Source organism: Chiloscyllium punctatum, chromosome 10 (genome assembly GCF_047496795.1).
Source record: "Chiloscyllium punctatum isolate Juve2018m chromosome 10, sChiPun1.3, whole genome shotgun sequence".
Classification (NCBI taxonomy): Eukaryota; Metazoa; Chordata; class Chondrichthyes; order Orectolobiformes; family Hemiscylliidae; genus Chiloscyllium; species Chiloscyllium punctatum.
Genome location: NC_092748.1, coordinates 97,971,532 through 97,987,604, shown reverse-complemented (window position 1 = coordinate 97,987,604; position 16,073 = coordinate 97,971,532). Strand labels below are relative to the sequence as shown.

General features: G+C 37.3%; 1 protein-coding gene across 1 annotated transcript in view; it reads right to left on the bottom strand.

The window, feature by feature from the left end:
- Nucleotides 1-894: 894 nt before the first annotated feature.
- tnfaip6 (tumor necrosis factor, alpha-induced protein 6) overlaps nucleotides 895-16,073 on the bottom strand; it is a 54,728-nt gene continuing 39,549 nt past the window's right edge. The window contains exons 3-6 of the mRNA XM_072579796.1: nucleotides 13,740-13,901; nucleotides 10,046-10,274; nucleotides 8,359-8,399; nucleotides 895-4,625 (exon numbers count right to left, since the gene is read on the bottom strand). Coding sequence (XP_072435897.1) covers nucleotides 4,477-4,625; nucleotides 8,359-8,399; nucleotides 10,046-10,274; nucleotides 13,740-13,901 — 581 coding nt within the window. The 3' untranslated portion in view covers nucleotides 895-4,476. The remainder of the gene's footprint in view (nucleotides 4,626-8,358; nucleotides 8,400-10,045; nucleotides 10,275-13,739; nucleotides 13,902-16,073) is intronic.

Here is a 16,073-nt window from a genome sequence, read left to right as displayed (position 1 = left end):
TAGAGGCATGGGCAGAAAATGGCAGATGAAGTTTAATCCGGACAAATGTGAGATGATGCATTTTGGAAGGTGGAAATTATACATGATTGGCAGAACTCTTAGGAGTATTGATATGCAAAGGGATCTGGATGTGCAGGTCCACAGATCACTGAAGATAGTAGTGCAGGTAGATAAGGTAGTTAAAAAGGACTATGACATGTTTGCCTTCATTTGAAAGGGCATTGAGTGTGAGGATAGACAAGTTATGCTGCAGCTTTATAGAACATCAGTTAGGCCACACTTGGAATATTGCGTACAGTTCTGGTCGCCACACTACCATAAGGATGTGGATGCTCTGGAAAGGGTATGATCAGCAAGAAGTTGACTACTCGCTATATGATGGTATATTTAATTCATTATTTTAAATTTTGTGAATCATTGGTATTTTATTAAATGATATATTGTATTGTTTATACCTAATAAAAACATTTGAGTTCACTATTTTCTCCGCTTCATTTTTTCATGTCCAAACTTTAGCATAACCTGTTAAACTAGCAGGCTAGAAGGTTACATCTTACATAGATATGGTTCAAAAAGCAGTGCCAAATCTTTCAGGCCTGAAATTAGGAAGTATTTATTCATGCAACTGATGTAGAAGTTTGAAACTATCTTGTGCAAAAATCAATTGCTGCTAAATTTAGACTCAAATCGAGAGATGTTTATTAGTTAGATTCTTTTTATTCATTCACAGGATGTGGGCACCACTGGGTATGCTAGCATTTATTGCCCATGCCAAATTGTCCCGAGGCCAGTTAAGAGTTAACCATATTGCTGTTAGTCTGGAGTCACATGTAGGCCAGGCCAGACCAGGAAAAATTGCATCTCAATGAAAGAGAAAAAAACTTACATAGTATGTGAATTCTTTAATTATTTATTAATATCTATACCATACACATATATTTTCATAGCCATCATCCATATATTTAACTAAAATGCTTTGCTCTTACATGTTACATAAAACTTTTACTATTGAAAGGTAGGCCTATTAAGGACAGGATCAATATTACCCTTTTGCCTGCATTTCCTTCCTCTTCATTGGCATTCATCCCTCCCCCCTTCATTGTTGTCCAGACAATTCCGCTCCCCTCTTCAGTATCTCTGACATTTAACTGCTTTCTGCCTTTCCTCTTTTCACCACTCACCTTACCATCCATTCCACCTCCTTCAGCAACCTATCTATTTCCTACATAAGAGTGCATTCAGTTCAGGTCGTGGGAGTTCTACTTGCAAGCTGAAGAGCCATCGACCTGCAATACCTTCTTTGAGAAAGGCCACCATATCGTTGTGTAAGTGACCATTGGAAGGCTTTCATTGTGATCAGATACCCTGAAGAGTTCTTGGCTGATCAGAGACTGGAAGCTCTCCATTGCAGGTAGTAGCACTGTGAATGTGGTGTTAGCTGCTGGCAATATATCCAAGAGGCCCAGAATCAGCAAGAGACCCATGCCTCAGATGAGAAAAAGGACCAACTGGGGATTGCTGGGTGGGAATCACTCACTGTTGAGAGAGAGGGTTGTCGGGAGTTTGAAGAAATGTCAGGGGTTTGTACTTGTCACAGTGAGTAACTAACAATGGGGGACTCCTCCTCCTCCACCACCACCACACAAGTGAACCTGACGGAATTTGCTTCTCAGACATTCTGTGTGGCAATTGTTCCCTTGTGCTATTGGTTGAATGACAGCAGTTACAGTCTGAAGACTGTAAGTGGGTGTTACTACCTACTTAGTGGCTTCATTTGGCATCAGGGCAAGGCTCCCACCCCAGTTTAATCAGGGCAAAGGCAGGAATTCAGCAGGGTACTCACCCCACATCTTCCAACACAATTTCCTTCTCTTCCTCCCATCTTAAACTCACCTCAGGGGAAAGCATTAAATTCTCCCCGATGTATCTTATGATGGTATAACATAGAACAAGGCCATTCAAAACATTATGCCCATGCTGACTCATTACAATTAAGTTCCACTGCCCTACATTTTCTCAGTAACTGGAGTTTTTTTTCTAATTCAAATATTCAACTAAATATAATTGAATCTGCCTCTACCATTTGAGGGAATGTCCTCCAGATCATAACCACCCACTACATTTTGTTTTCCTAAAGTCACCTCCATTTATTTTGTCAACTACCTTATATCTATGTCCATTCATTAACTGTCGTGTATCGCTAGGAACAATTTCTCTTCATTCATACAATTGAAACCCTTATCACTTTGATCAGCTCTTTCAAATCTCTGTGCATTCTCTGTTTTATTGAGAACAACCTTAGTTTCTCCATATTTTGAACAGAAAGTTTTCATTCATGGTACCATTCTGGAGACTCTTCAAGGTTTTGATACTTTCTCTAAAGTGTGATAATTAGAAATGTCACAGTGCTGCAGCTCAGTGTTTCATAAAGTTTTGGGAAAATATAATTGCTTTCATACTTTATTTGTAAATCCAGAGATCCTGGATGGCATTTTTAGGTCCCTCTCAACATGCCCTACCATCTTCAATGATTTGTAAAGGTCCAATTCTAGATATCTATATTCTTGAGTCATATTAGGAGCTTTAACTTTGGACTCTCTTCCTTTCCCCACATGCAAATGCATCTAGTCTGAATCCAAACTACATGCTCCTTGCAGGCTTCCCATGTAATGTTTTATCAACCAATTGATCCTATCTAGCTGGGGAAGATTACTTTTCAACTCACTGAAATCATCTTTGAATTGAATAGCTCCACCTTTTATTGTACCTTATTCTTTTGTATACCTAAACCTAGATATAGTGAAGAGGGGTGAACTGCAATGCCTGGGAGTTTTAATTATTTGCAACACGAAATTATATTAGCCTTTAGCTAAAATTTTGTACTGATTAATTTAAGCCAATTTCAAGTTTCTTCTGAGTGAAGAAATGAGAAGTTTTATTACTTGCTAACCTCAAAAAAATTAATAAATGCAGCATGAAACACAAACACAAGTATAAGGTTAAAAAAGGGGAGAGTTCTACTATTAGAAAGATTTTTTTAAAATGCATTTTAAGAAATTTTTATAGCTCTTGAGTTGTTATAGTTGTACCTGAGATCATGGCTGTTTAATATGTCTTGAAATCTGTAGAATCCTTGAGTTTTCAATGAATGGATGTTTTACCAATTTGATTTATTACTAAAACCGACTTTTTGAGATGATGAGAAGGAAACAGGAAGAGAGTCTTCCAGATCTTGCTGTTACCAATTGATTTTCCTTTCCCTCTATTTGTTTCTGTACAAACAACTACCAAAACATGGTGCCTTTGTGTATTTCTGAATCTGCTTTCACATTCTCTCCAAACTGGATAGTAGCAGGCAACTTTCAAATTTATTTTCTTAAATTCTTTTTAACAGGATGTGGGCATCACTGGCTAGACAGCAGAGAGTCAACCACTTTGTTATGGATCTGGAGTCACATGTAGGCCAGACCAGGTAAGGATGGCAGTTTCCTTTCCCTAAGAGATGTTAGTAAACAAGATGGGTTTTCTGACAATTGGCAATGGATTTATAGCAGTCATGAGATTCTTAATTCCAGATGTTTATCGAGTTCAAATTCCACCATCTGCCATGGTGGGATTTGAACCCAGGTCTCCAGAATATTGCCTGGGGTCTCTAGATTAACAGTCCAGTGATAATACCACTAGGCCATCGCCTCTGATATGTGCAACTTATCACCTTTAGTGTAAATTTAATGTAAATTTGTTGTAAGTTTCTTGATAGTTCTTACAACTGAGATTTTTCTGTTCGATAGATTCAGTTGTGACAAGCACAATTCAATTATTTAATTAATAATTTTTAAGAGCAGGAGTGAATAGTTATTTGAATATTTTATTGGGATTTAAACTGTAAAAGTGTGAGTTAGTTTCTGCCTGAATAGCTGCTCTGATGGCACCTCTCAAAAACAAATAGAAAATATCTTTTGAAAGTATTTTTGTATGAAGCACAACTTTAAGACTCATTTGCAGTTAGGGGGAATAGCAAGTTAACTGGACACTTGGTTGATAAAAATAAGAAAAACAAATGAAAGGAAAGCTCAATACCTCTGATTTCCTTGGACTCAGGAATTGAGACATATATTGAAAGTGGTGGTGTTTTTTGTTGATATATGTTAGATTAGACAGACAGACTATCTTTTAAATAAGATAATTAAATATTAGATAGAGGGCCATTGAATAATCCTCGATTGTTTTCTCAAACTAAATAACAGTTGCATACATGAGCTTTTCTGTCAGTAGCTAGTCTGTGCATTATGTTTTAACCAGTCATAGAGAAAATGTGGAAAATTTAAGGAACTCTACTATGAAGAAAAACTAAACCTAAATCAAGTTTGTGTTTGATGCTAGGTTAAGAATTGGATATAAGAGATTCCAAGTTATCTGTGATCATTTTTGAGACAATTAACTGAATTCATTAAACAGTGAGTTTTGTTTGACTGCCTAGGAAACAGTGTAATTTATTTCACTTTTGCTGTCTTCTGTCTGGTCAGTTGAGGCTGGAGTAGATGGCATGATGACCTTGTAAGTAAGTTGGAAACCTTTAGCTGTAACTGAAGAATCTGACAAGAACTTCAGAGTCATAACATTGCCTATGGTAGAAGGAAAATAAAATTGTGAATGAATTTCTTGGTAGTAATTTGCTCTACGTTTGAAAAGTTGACATGAAGTTAATCATCATCAATTTTCCAATTTTGTAATTTTTGTAGCAGAATCAAACTTAAACTAACTACTGATATGAATGAGAAGAAAATATTGAACATCCATAGAAGGATTGAAAATCTGTAGAATAATGTGTGTTCCTGTGGATAGAGTTCTATATAGCTGGAGAAATCTAAGGCTTAATTGAAAATAGCTCACAAAAGATTTAAATGCTCCTTTACATACCCCATTTACCTACCGTGTGGAAACAGGCCATTTGGCCCAACAGGTCCACACCAACCTTCCAAAGAGTAACCCACCCAGACCCATTTCCCTCTGACTAATGCACCTAACACTAAGGGCAATTTTGCATACCCAATCCACCTGACCTGCACATCTTTGGATTGTGGGATTGTGTGATTTGGAGAATGTGCAAACTCCGCACAGACAGGCCCCCAAGGCTGGTATCAAAACTGGGTCTCTGGCACTATGAGGCTACAGTGCTAATCACTGAGCTGCCCTAAAGGCGATGACAAACACAGACCCTTCGAACCTATTCCTTGCTAACCCCAATGCCACACCAGGTTACTGTGGGGATTTAACCCATGACCTTGGGCATTATTAGCACCACACTCTAACCATCTACACGAACTGACCAACACGTAGATCATGACAGTTGGAGTTTTATCCTGTTAAAGACAACAGTGCTTCAAATGTAATGGGAGAATGTGAAAATACACAAGAAAAGCAAGGAAATACTATTACAGTAGATAGCCCAGGCTCTCTCCTCACTCCAGTTTTGAGGTTAGTGAGCTAGAAATTGGGGAAAGGCTTTATTACATCATAACCCTGAACTGTTTCTATGCTGTGGTTCCTGATTGTGAGCAGAGGGCTAAGAGGAAATCCTTTGAAATTAATGTCACCAATATCTGATTGGTGCAAAATTTTGAATTCTTAACATCTTTTTAATGACCCAAGTGGGAATCACCAAAATGTTAAAGGCAGAGAATGCCACGGCAACTGGTTGCTTTATTCAGCCATCCTATTTTTCTCAAGTGCTGTTGTTATGTCTTAAGGGCAGTATGTTAGTGTGAATCTACTCATGGTATCATCACTGTATTACAGCATGGGACCTGCAATTACAATTGTATTATAGCATGTGACCTGAGGGTATAAATATACAATACAAGGAACAATATTAGGCCCTTCAGGCCTGCTCCACTATTCAACAGATTAACTTGGTCAGTGACCAGTACATACATAGTACTCCAGATGCGGCTTCACCAAAGCCCTCTATAAGTGAAGCATAACCTCTTTGTGCTTACATTCAATTTCTCTCACCTTCCCAAATAACTTGCTGGACCTGTATACTAATCTTCTGCAATTCATGCACAAGGACATTCGGATCTGCCTGTATCTCAGAACTCTACAATCTCACACTATTAAGCTGATAAGCTTATTTGTTATTCTTCTTGCCAAAATGTGTATTTTCCCACTTTCCCACATTGTACTCCATTTGCCAGAACTTTGCCCACGCGCATAACCTATCTGTATTCCTTGCAGGCTTCTTATGTCCTCTTCATGACTCATTTCCCTATTTATGATTGTGTCATCAGCAAAGTTAGTTACTATACTTTCGGTCCTTTTAACCAAATCTTTATTATAAATTGTAAAGAGTTGAAGGCCCAGTACTGACACTTGTGGGACACGACTCATAACATCCATTCAGCCAGAAAAGACCCATTTCTTCCTACAATCTGGTCCAGGTCCAATTTAGCCAGCCAACCTCCCAACAATGCCAATATATTATTCCCTATACCATTTGCTTTTTACACAATAACCCTATCAAATACATTCTGGAAACCTAAATACAATACATCCACTGATTCTCCCTTATCTACAGTATGAATTACTTTTTCAAAGAATTCCAATTATTTAATTAAACATGATTATCCTTTGACCAAATCATGTTGGCTCTGCTTGGTTACCTTGAACTTATCCACGTGTTCTATTATAATGTCTTGAATAACATTTTTCTTATGATAGATGTTAAGCTAATGGCCTGTAGTTTCCTGCTTTCTGCCTCCCTCCCTTTTTGAATAAAGAAGTTTCATTAACTCTTTTCCAATCAAAATGAACTTTCCTTGAATCTAATGAGTTTTAAAAATTAAAACCCATGTTGTTTGGTCAGCTATGTTTTTTTGGGGGGGTCTGCCTTGTATTTGGAACCAGATTTACTGCACATTTATGTCCAATATTCCTTACGCTTTACAGATTTAAAGAAAAGCTGGATAGCTTTTGGGGAGTTGAGACAAACCACACCTTTTGCAGATTTTGTTGTTGGGTACACTTTGCAGATCATTACAATTATATTTGTTTCAGGAGAGGGGCATTAAAGAGGAGAAGAGAGGTTTATTGATTTAGCAATCACCTTCATGCCAAATAGAGCCTTTATCTAAGTTCTTTAAGACAAGAAAAGTACCAGGTCATTGATGCAATGCTTCAGGACAAAGCATAAAACCATAGCGACAGGCCATCAAAAATTACATGCTTTAGGTGCAGCTGAAAAATATTCATCACTGTGTCATAGCAAATGACTTGAAGGCCTAAAGTTCTCATGCTAAATTTTACCTTGACTGTTTTAAACATGGCATGCTAATGGGAGCAGTTCCTTGTATTGTATATTTACACCCTCAGGTCACATGCTATAATACAATTGTAATTGCAGGTCCCATGCTGTAAATTCTTAGCTTCATATTAGCCCAGACACTTTTCTTATTCAAGAATGAAATATAATAGCTGCAACAAATCTCCTTTGGATCCTTCAATCTCATGATATTCATGACTAGTTTCTTGTGTTGTAGGAGATAACATTAACATTGCAATGTCAGGTAAAATACACTATTGAAGGCAAACTCACACCAAATGCTGCCATTTCTAACCAACTGTCTAATCCTACTAATGGCATTTGTTTAGTGCTATAGAATCCCCACATTACCATTGTTATTGGCACCGAAATTGTGTTATGGATGTTTGTACCTGATAGTCAATTCAGCTGAAGAATTGACTATTGCACATGTGTTTGCAAAATGTCATACATCTGTGGTTAATTTCTATGATGTTTACATTTTGTGCATGTCTGTTAGGTAAGTGTTGGACTCAAGTCTTATCTGTTGGGCTGACCTCTAATTGCACCATTGGAGATTTGTTGGGTTCAGAGCTGAGTGTCATGTCACTTTAATACTGCTTTTTCCAACATTAATTGTAATTCAAAAAGCAAAGATATTAAAGTTCATTAACATCTTAAGGTCAATGTCTTTCTTCCTTGCGTCTAAAAAATTGGTTTGAGATTGGTTAGTTATGATGGCTACTCAATGGATCACAGCAGCAATCTGTGAGTTGAATAAATTAAAGGCGCACATTTTCTGCAGTTGTATTGGACTAGGTATTGTCATCAGGAACTAGTGCCCCTTTGGTTGGAATGAAATTGATACATAAGTAGTAATGGAAAATTTGTTCAGGAAACAATGTCACAAATAACTTGAGCACTTCATATGCAACACTATATGAAGAGAATTTGACATTTTTTCAACAATTCTTAAAGAAAGTTGACTTCAGAAAATTCTAAAATGTTGAGAAGTATTTCTAGCTCAACACACAAGCATTATTAAATTATATGGTTACCTGTACTAATGATGTCACTTGGTAATTTGTTTCCACAAAACCTGAGAACACACAAAATAGAAAGTTTGAAATTGAGCAGTAGAAATGGAAGATTCCCTAGTGAAAAATATAAACTTAAAGATGCAAATTGGATTTCCAGTCTGCAAGATAATCAGAGACACATTTTGACTTGAAGCATATTTCCCAATGTGGAAACATTGTCTTTACATTACAGTCTTTACATATGTAATGTTTTTCAGGAGACAGGAATATATCTTGATTCTGGATTTGGAATCAATTATTAAACAGGTTACAACTGTTAGAAAAATTCAAGGTAATCTCAAAGTCAGCATTGTTACAGGAAAGGGTAATCATGTTTAATCAATTTATTGGATTTTCTTGAAGGAGTAACATGATGTGGATAAAGGGGAGTCTGTAGACATGGATTGTGGATTTCTAGAAGTCATTTGACCAGATACCACATGAAAGGTGCACAAAGTAGCAACACATGATGTTGAAGGTAACATGCTAGAATGGATCGAAGTTTGTCGACTGGCTGGCTGGCAGAAGATGGAATATGCATTAGTAGGTCATTTTCTGATTGATAGGTGTGAAGTGTAAAGTTCCATCGAGGCTTTACAATTTATAATATTGACTTAGAGAAGAGAAAAAGAGGAGCAGGGCAACTAAATCCGTGGCTAATACAGAGATAGGTGAGTAGGTATGCTGTAAAGAAGATATAAAGAGGATACAGGTAAACATAGATAGGTTGAGTGGGCAAAAATCTGATAAATGAAGTTTAATATAGGAAAATGTGATATCTGGCAGGAAGAATAAAAAAGAGTATTACCTCAATGGAGAACATCTGAATAAATTCCAAGGTGTAGAAGGATTTAGGTATTCTAACACATGAGTTAAAAAAATGTTAGTGTGCAGGTACATCAAGAAATTAAATTGGCCAATAGAATGCTAATGTAAGTAATGAGAGGAATTGAATGTAAAAGTAAGGAAGCTATGCTTCAGTTACACAGGACCAAATTTTGAATACAGTTTATAGTTTTAGTTTTCTTATTTCGAGAAGAATGAAAATACATTGGTGGTGGTTCTGAAAAAAATTACTATATTGATATCTGGACTGAGTGGCTTGTCTTGTCATAGAAAGGTTGGAGAGACTAAGCATGCATTCTCTGGAATTTAGAAATATGAGGTGTGGTTTGATTGAATTCGATAAGATCTTGAATGGTCTTGACAAAGTGAACATGGAAAAAGTGTTTCCTCCTGTGGGCCAGTAAGAGCTAAGGGCTCTGTTTTAAAATTAGGTGTCACCCTTTTATGACAGAGATTAGATTTCTTTTCTCTCAGAGATTGTGCGACTTTGGAACTCCACCTTAGAAGGTGGTGGAGGCAGGTTCACTTAAAATTTTTAAGGCAAAGAGAGATAGATTTTTGTTAGGCAAGGGTATCAAAGATTGTTGGAAGCATAGAAATGTGAAATTCAAAACACAAACTATGATCTTATTGAGTTGTACAATCGGCATAAGGGGTCGAATGGTCCAATTATGCTCCTAATTCATCTATTTCTATGTTTATTTAAAAGCAAAAATTAAATCTACGTGAAACTGGAAAATTTGAAATTTACCCAATCTCACTGTGTTATCACAGTACTGTTCTCATACATTATTATCCCATCATTCCAATAAACATTTACCTGCCAACAAAGCCTAGCAAATCATCATAACTGTCATACACTTCAAGGTAGTCAGATAAGCAAGATGGGTCATCTTCTATATCAAATTCCAGAAACTGTAAATGGATGCGTTGCTTGTATTTAAGTCGAATGTGCCAGTAACAGACTTGTTGATCCTCATACTCATCTGGGAAATTTGGGGACTTGATAATCCGTTCTGGATCTGTTAGAACACCACCACATTGTTTTGCTGAAGAGTAGAAAATATAAGCAAAGAGATTATACTCTGCAAAAAACTTGAAACATTCTTCTATGAAATATATTGTCATGGTAATAGATCATAATTCTGAATTATTTATGGACATATTTGAACTTTTAAGTCTGACAAGTTGTTTCAGTTCTTTGTTGAAAAAGGGCATACGAGCCAGACATGGCTGTATTGTAATTCAGTGACTGTCTGGAATGTTCCTGTTTGGATTGCCCTCAGCATCAATACAGACTGTGGAATATTGAATAAAAGGATGTCAAAGGATTGCAAAGAAACACTACAAAAGAAGCGACACAATGAAAAAACCTGAACCATCTCCGTGTATTACACCCCCAGATGATGGATGTTATGTGACAGATTAGAAATACAGTGTGGGCAAAAGAAATGTCTGTGCTGTAACCTGCCAGGAATATAAAAAAGATGAGGTTAAAAGCCATTATTGCATTTCTTGTGCAATAGAAAGATTATTAATCAGCAAGGGAATCAGGGTTATGAATAAAATGGAGCTGTCAGATCAGCCATGATCTGGTGTTACAGGGATAAAGTGTGGTGCTGTGATGGTAACAGCTAAGAACATCCTTTGAGTTTGAAAATAAGAAGGATACAATGGGAACTCTGTCTCTCTCACTTTTTGACTGCTGAAGCAAGTTACCAGCCAAAACCCACAGCCAAACAGCAAACCAAATTACTCTTCCAGCAAATCTGCAAAATCCACAATCACCAAAATAAATGGTCAACTACCAGAATCAATGCTACCAAAATTACCCAACTCAACAGCCACAACGTTTCACCATCTACTCCACAAGGACCACCCAAAGGTTGATTGATTTGTCTTTTTTAAAAAGTTATCTTTTTATTTACTACTTATTTCTCATTTGGGTTTATGTGGGTTGTTTTTTTTATTTCTCCTCATGTTTTTGCAATGAATAAACACACTCTTTGCATATTAATCAATTGAAACATGCACCTCATTTCTAACTGATTGAAGATTCAACAGTCATCTGAGATGTGTTGTCGGTAATCTAATCTAATTCATTTGCATCAGTAGTATGATCCTTTGATCTTTTACTTATAAATTCTGTGTCAATGGTCTGTCTCTCACTAGCACCTGAAGAAGGAGCGAGAGTCCAAAAGCTTGTATTTTCAAATAAATCTCTTGGACTATAATCTGGTATTGTGTGATTGGACCTTATCCAACACAGTCCAACATCGGCTGAAGTGGACTAGATAGGACTGCTAAAGGATAAATCAGTAGTGAACCAGTGGGAGATAACTAAAAAGTGAGAATCTTAGGGCACAAAGCAGACTTGTCCTCTCCAAATATAAGAATGGTAGTGCCAAATTTAGACCCCATGGTTGTCTAGAAAAATATAGGGGAAGATTAAGCAAAAAAAGGAAGTTTATGATAGTCTCAAAAACTCAACACTGCAGGTATTCTAGAACAGTAGAAAGTACAGAGATCAAGTGAAAAAGAAATGAGGAAATCAAAGAGAGGGCATGAACAACTATTAGCAACAAGATAAAGGAAAACCCAAACATGTTTTACTAATAAATAAAGAGCAAAAGGATAATTAAGGAAAATGTGGGGCTTACCAGAGATGAGAAAGGGAAATTGAGTAATGATGCAGAGGATATGGGCAGAATTTTAAAATCATTTTTTTTGTTTCTGTATTCTCAAGGAAAAAGATGGTGTGGATATGGTCATCTAAGAGGAATAGTGTGAAATATTGGACAAAATAATCATGACAAGAGAGAATGTGTTGGAAGTGTTGGAATCCTTAAGATACCAGAGTCAGATGGATTGTTTGCTAGCATATTGAAGGGGGTCAGGGAGGAAATAGCAGGTGTTCTGAGGTGAGGTACTGGAGGAAAGCAAACATTGTTCTGTTGTTTAAAAAGGGCACAAAGGAAATGTCAAACAATTATAGGCAAGTTAGCCTTACTTTGGCGGTGGGCAAATTGTTAGAATCAATCCTGAGGGGTTGAATAAACTGTCAGTTAGAAAGGCATGGACCAGTCAGGGATAGTCAGCATGGCTTTGTTAATTGAAGGTCATGCCTAATAAATTTGATTGAAATATTTGAGGAAGTGACAAGGAGGATTGATGAGGGTAATGCAGTGGATGTTATCAACGTGGATTTTAGTAAAGCATTTGACAAGGTCCCACATGGCAGACTAGTCAAAAAAGTAAAAAGCCCATGGGATACAGGGTAATGTGTTGAAATGGATCGGAAATTGGCTGAGTAACAGCAAATGAAGGGAATGGTTGATGGCTGCCTTTGCGAATGGAAAGCTGTGTGAAGTGGTATTCCATAGGGTTCGGTGTTGGGACCCCTGCTATTTGTTTTATACATTAATGAATTGGACTTTAACAGGGTGGGGTTACAGTTGGGATATCTACAGACAAAAATTGGATGTGTAGTGGATATTGTAAAGGATAGCTGTAAGCTCCAAATTATTATAGATAGGCTGGTGGCGTAGGCAGCAAAGTGGTAGATGGTGTTCAACTATGATAAGTGTGAGGTAATGCCATTAGGGAGGTCAAACAGTAAAAGGAAATACAACAAAAAAGTGAGAATACACTGAGAGGGGTAGATGAAGTGAGAGATCTTTGTGTCCAAGTGTACACGTCTCAAAACATTGCAGTATGGTAGGTAAGGTTATAACCAAGGTATATGGAATGCTTTCCTTCAGTGGCAGAGGTACAAAATACAAAAGTAGGGATATAATGATGAAATTGTATAAGACATTGCTGAGGCCACAACTGGAGTATTGTGTGCAGCCTGGTCACTACACTACAGGAAGGATGAAATTGCTCTGGAGACAGTGCAAGGAAGATTGACTAGAAAGTTGCTAGGGCTGGAGAATTGTAGCTCTAAGGAGAGATTGGAGAAGTTGGGGTTGTTAGTGTTGGAACAGAGAAGGCTGAGGGGTGACATGATTGAGGTATACAAAATTGGGAGGGGTAATGATAGAGTAGATGGGGGAACTTGTTTCCCTTAGCAGAGGGTTCAATAACCAGGGGTCAAAATTTCAAGCTCAGTGGCAGATGGATTATAGGGGACAAAGGAAAAAGTTCATTTACGCAGACGGTGGTGGGTATCTGGAATTCACTGCTTGAGTTGGTGGTGGAGGCAGAGACTCTCAACCTTTTTAAAAACTACCTGGATGTGCACCTTAGGTGCTATAAGCTGCAGGGCTTTGGGCCGTATGCAGGAAGATGGGATTAGATGGTATGTGGGTGTCTTTGGGCAGCATGGAGAAGAGGGCTGAATGGCCCCCTTCTGTTCTGTATCATTTCTATGATTCTAATCCTGTGTAATTATAGTGATGCTGTTATACTGTCACAGTATCCAGCAGTTGTAATTGGTTGTGTTCTTCATTGCTATTATGCAAATATTGATTACATTTTAAAGATTAAGAAAAGCGTAACTCTATTGAACAAACCATGTGGATTGTAGCAGTAAGCATCCCATAATTCTGATTTATTCACTCGATGTCCATAGTCAATTATACCAGTTTTTCCACCTCCACAGTTGGTTCCAGGTTTTACTATTGGATATCCAACTCTCCCTCCTGAAAGCCATCCAGCAGCACATACATGAAATCCTGCAAAATTAATAAACAGCAGAGTTAACCTAATTGGTGTAGGGTACTTCAATCAGTTTAAAGCAGGTCTACTGATTGGTCATTCAGGATTATTAATTCTGATGAAAGGTCACAGACTTCAAACTTTAACTCCATTTCTCTCTCCAGAGGTACTGCCCAGATCTCCTGGGTATTTCCAGTATTTTCTGCTTCTATTTAGGATTGGTTCGCAGTTTTTAAGTATTATAATCACAGCTATTGATAATACTGGACCATTCAGATCTTACAGTGAAACCTGACTTGATTCGGAAAAGGTTTTTCTTTTCAAATTTTGTTACCATGCTGCTCAATCATTGAACATATTAAGTAAACATATTCTTATAACGAAAGAACACTGTGCTCCGGTTTCTTCCCACAGTCCAAAAATGTGCAGATTAGGTGAATTGGCTGTGCTAAATTGCCTGTAGTGATAGGTGCATTAGTCAGGGGTAAATGTAGGGGAATGGGTCTGGGTGGGTTGCTCTTCGGAGGGTCAGTGTGGACTTGTTGGGCTAAAGGGCCTGTTTCCACACTGTAAGTAATCTAATCTAATCTTTACTAACATTTCTGAACTGAAATATAAGAAACACCCTGTAAACTAAAACTGCAAGAACAATGTAAAGACCTCTCTTTGGCTCTGGATGTCTGGATTGCCACAAACTAAACTGCCTTTGTGTTAGTGACAGCATTGTTTACTTAGATGAAACCTGATTACAGCCCCTGGTCAGTCTTTCTGCATAGCATTAAAGTTCAACTATATCTTTTCACCAATTATCTATCGCGTTTGAACTCGTTGTTCAAAATTACCTCTGACCTTTGTTCAGACCATAAGACCATAAGAGTTAAATGAAACAAATCAATTATACAGAAATTTAGTTTACCTCTAAATCTAAATTGCCAAATGATCTGAATGTTTTATAAATATAAACACTGCACCTTTTTATTTTTCTATATTTTGAACTATGATATAAAATGGGGGAAGGATTACTTAAAAACCAGGAACTGTGGAGGGAATTGTGGCTGTTTTGAAAATAAATAATTTATTGTGTGTTGTATTTACATGACTGATTTGGAAGAAGTGGAGGTGAGATAAGATAGCATAGCACCTGGGAATGTGTCCAAAGTGATATTCAGCCAGCAACAGGTAGCTGATTGGTTTGTGCAATTGTGATCATTTGTGGATTTCAAAGGTCATCAACTTGATGAAAACTCTCTGGTTCCTAGTCGCCAAACAGCTTGTGTGTATGGACAAGGTAGTGGCAGATGATTTTCCACATTGGAAGACGCTGGGGTCTCTCTCTACATCTATTTTGAGACAGTCAGTTATTCTCTCTCACCATTTGCTATTAGCTGTTGATTCTAAAGTGACTACAAAACTGTGAAAATCAATGTTATCTTTGACAAAGAACTGAGAGCCTGGAAGGATGGACATCAGAAAACAGAAGATTTTGTGAAAAAAATGAAGATCTCATGGAAGCCTCTAGACTGGCACTACTGAAAGGTGATTTCCCAGCATTTTTCCTCCATTCACAACACCCACAGTTCTTGTCTGTCTCTATGTGTGTGTAGAGATTTTAAAAGGACCTTTGAGTTTTAACTAGTTGGGTCATATGTTGACAGTTCATAGCTGTTTACTTGTGATTAGAGTTTACTGATTTGTAATAGATAATTGTTAAGTACAGGAATCTAGTGAGCATAATTCCATAGATAGATAATTTGGGAACTTTGCATACTTTGATTTAAACTATTAATTTTTCTGGTGAACCATGCCTAATGGGGCTTGAGAATCAGTGCACTTTCCCAAAAGTCCTGGTAGTGCCAAGTTCCTCTGTCACTGGTGAACTGAAGAGAGGATGAGCATGGAACACAGTTAATGAGTTGAGCTGCAGGTAATCGTAGGAGTAAAAGTCACTACAACTCATGAAGAGAAATAGACCACGAATCTCCCTGAAATTAACACCTAGTCTTTTTCTATTGAAATTTATTGTGTTCAAATGTCTAGATTACAGATTACAAAGTACGTAAAAGCTTTGGAAAGACTGCAGAAGAACTTTATTAGAGTTGTGCTAGGATTAGGGATTACAGTTACATGAATGGATAGGTAAAACTGATTTGCTTTCCTTCAAGGAGAAAAGTCTAGAATAGAAGTCTAAA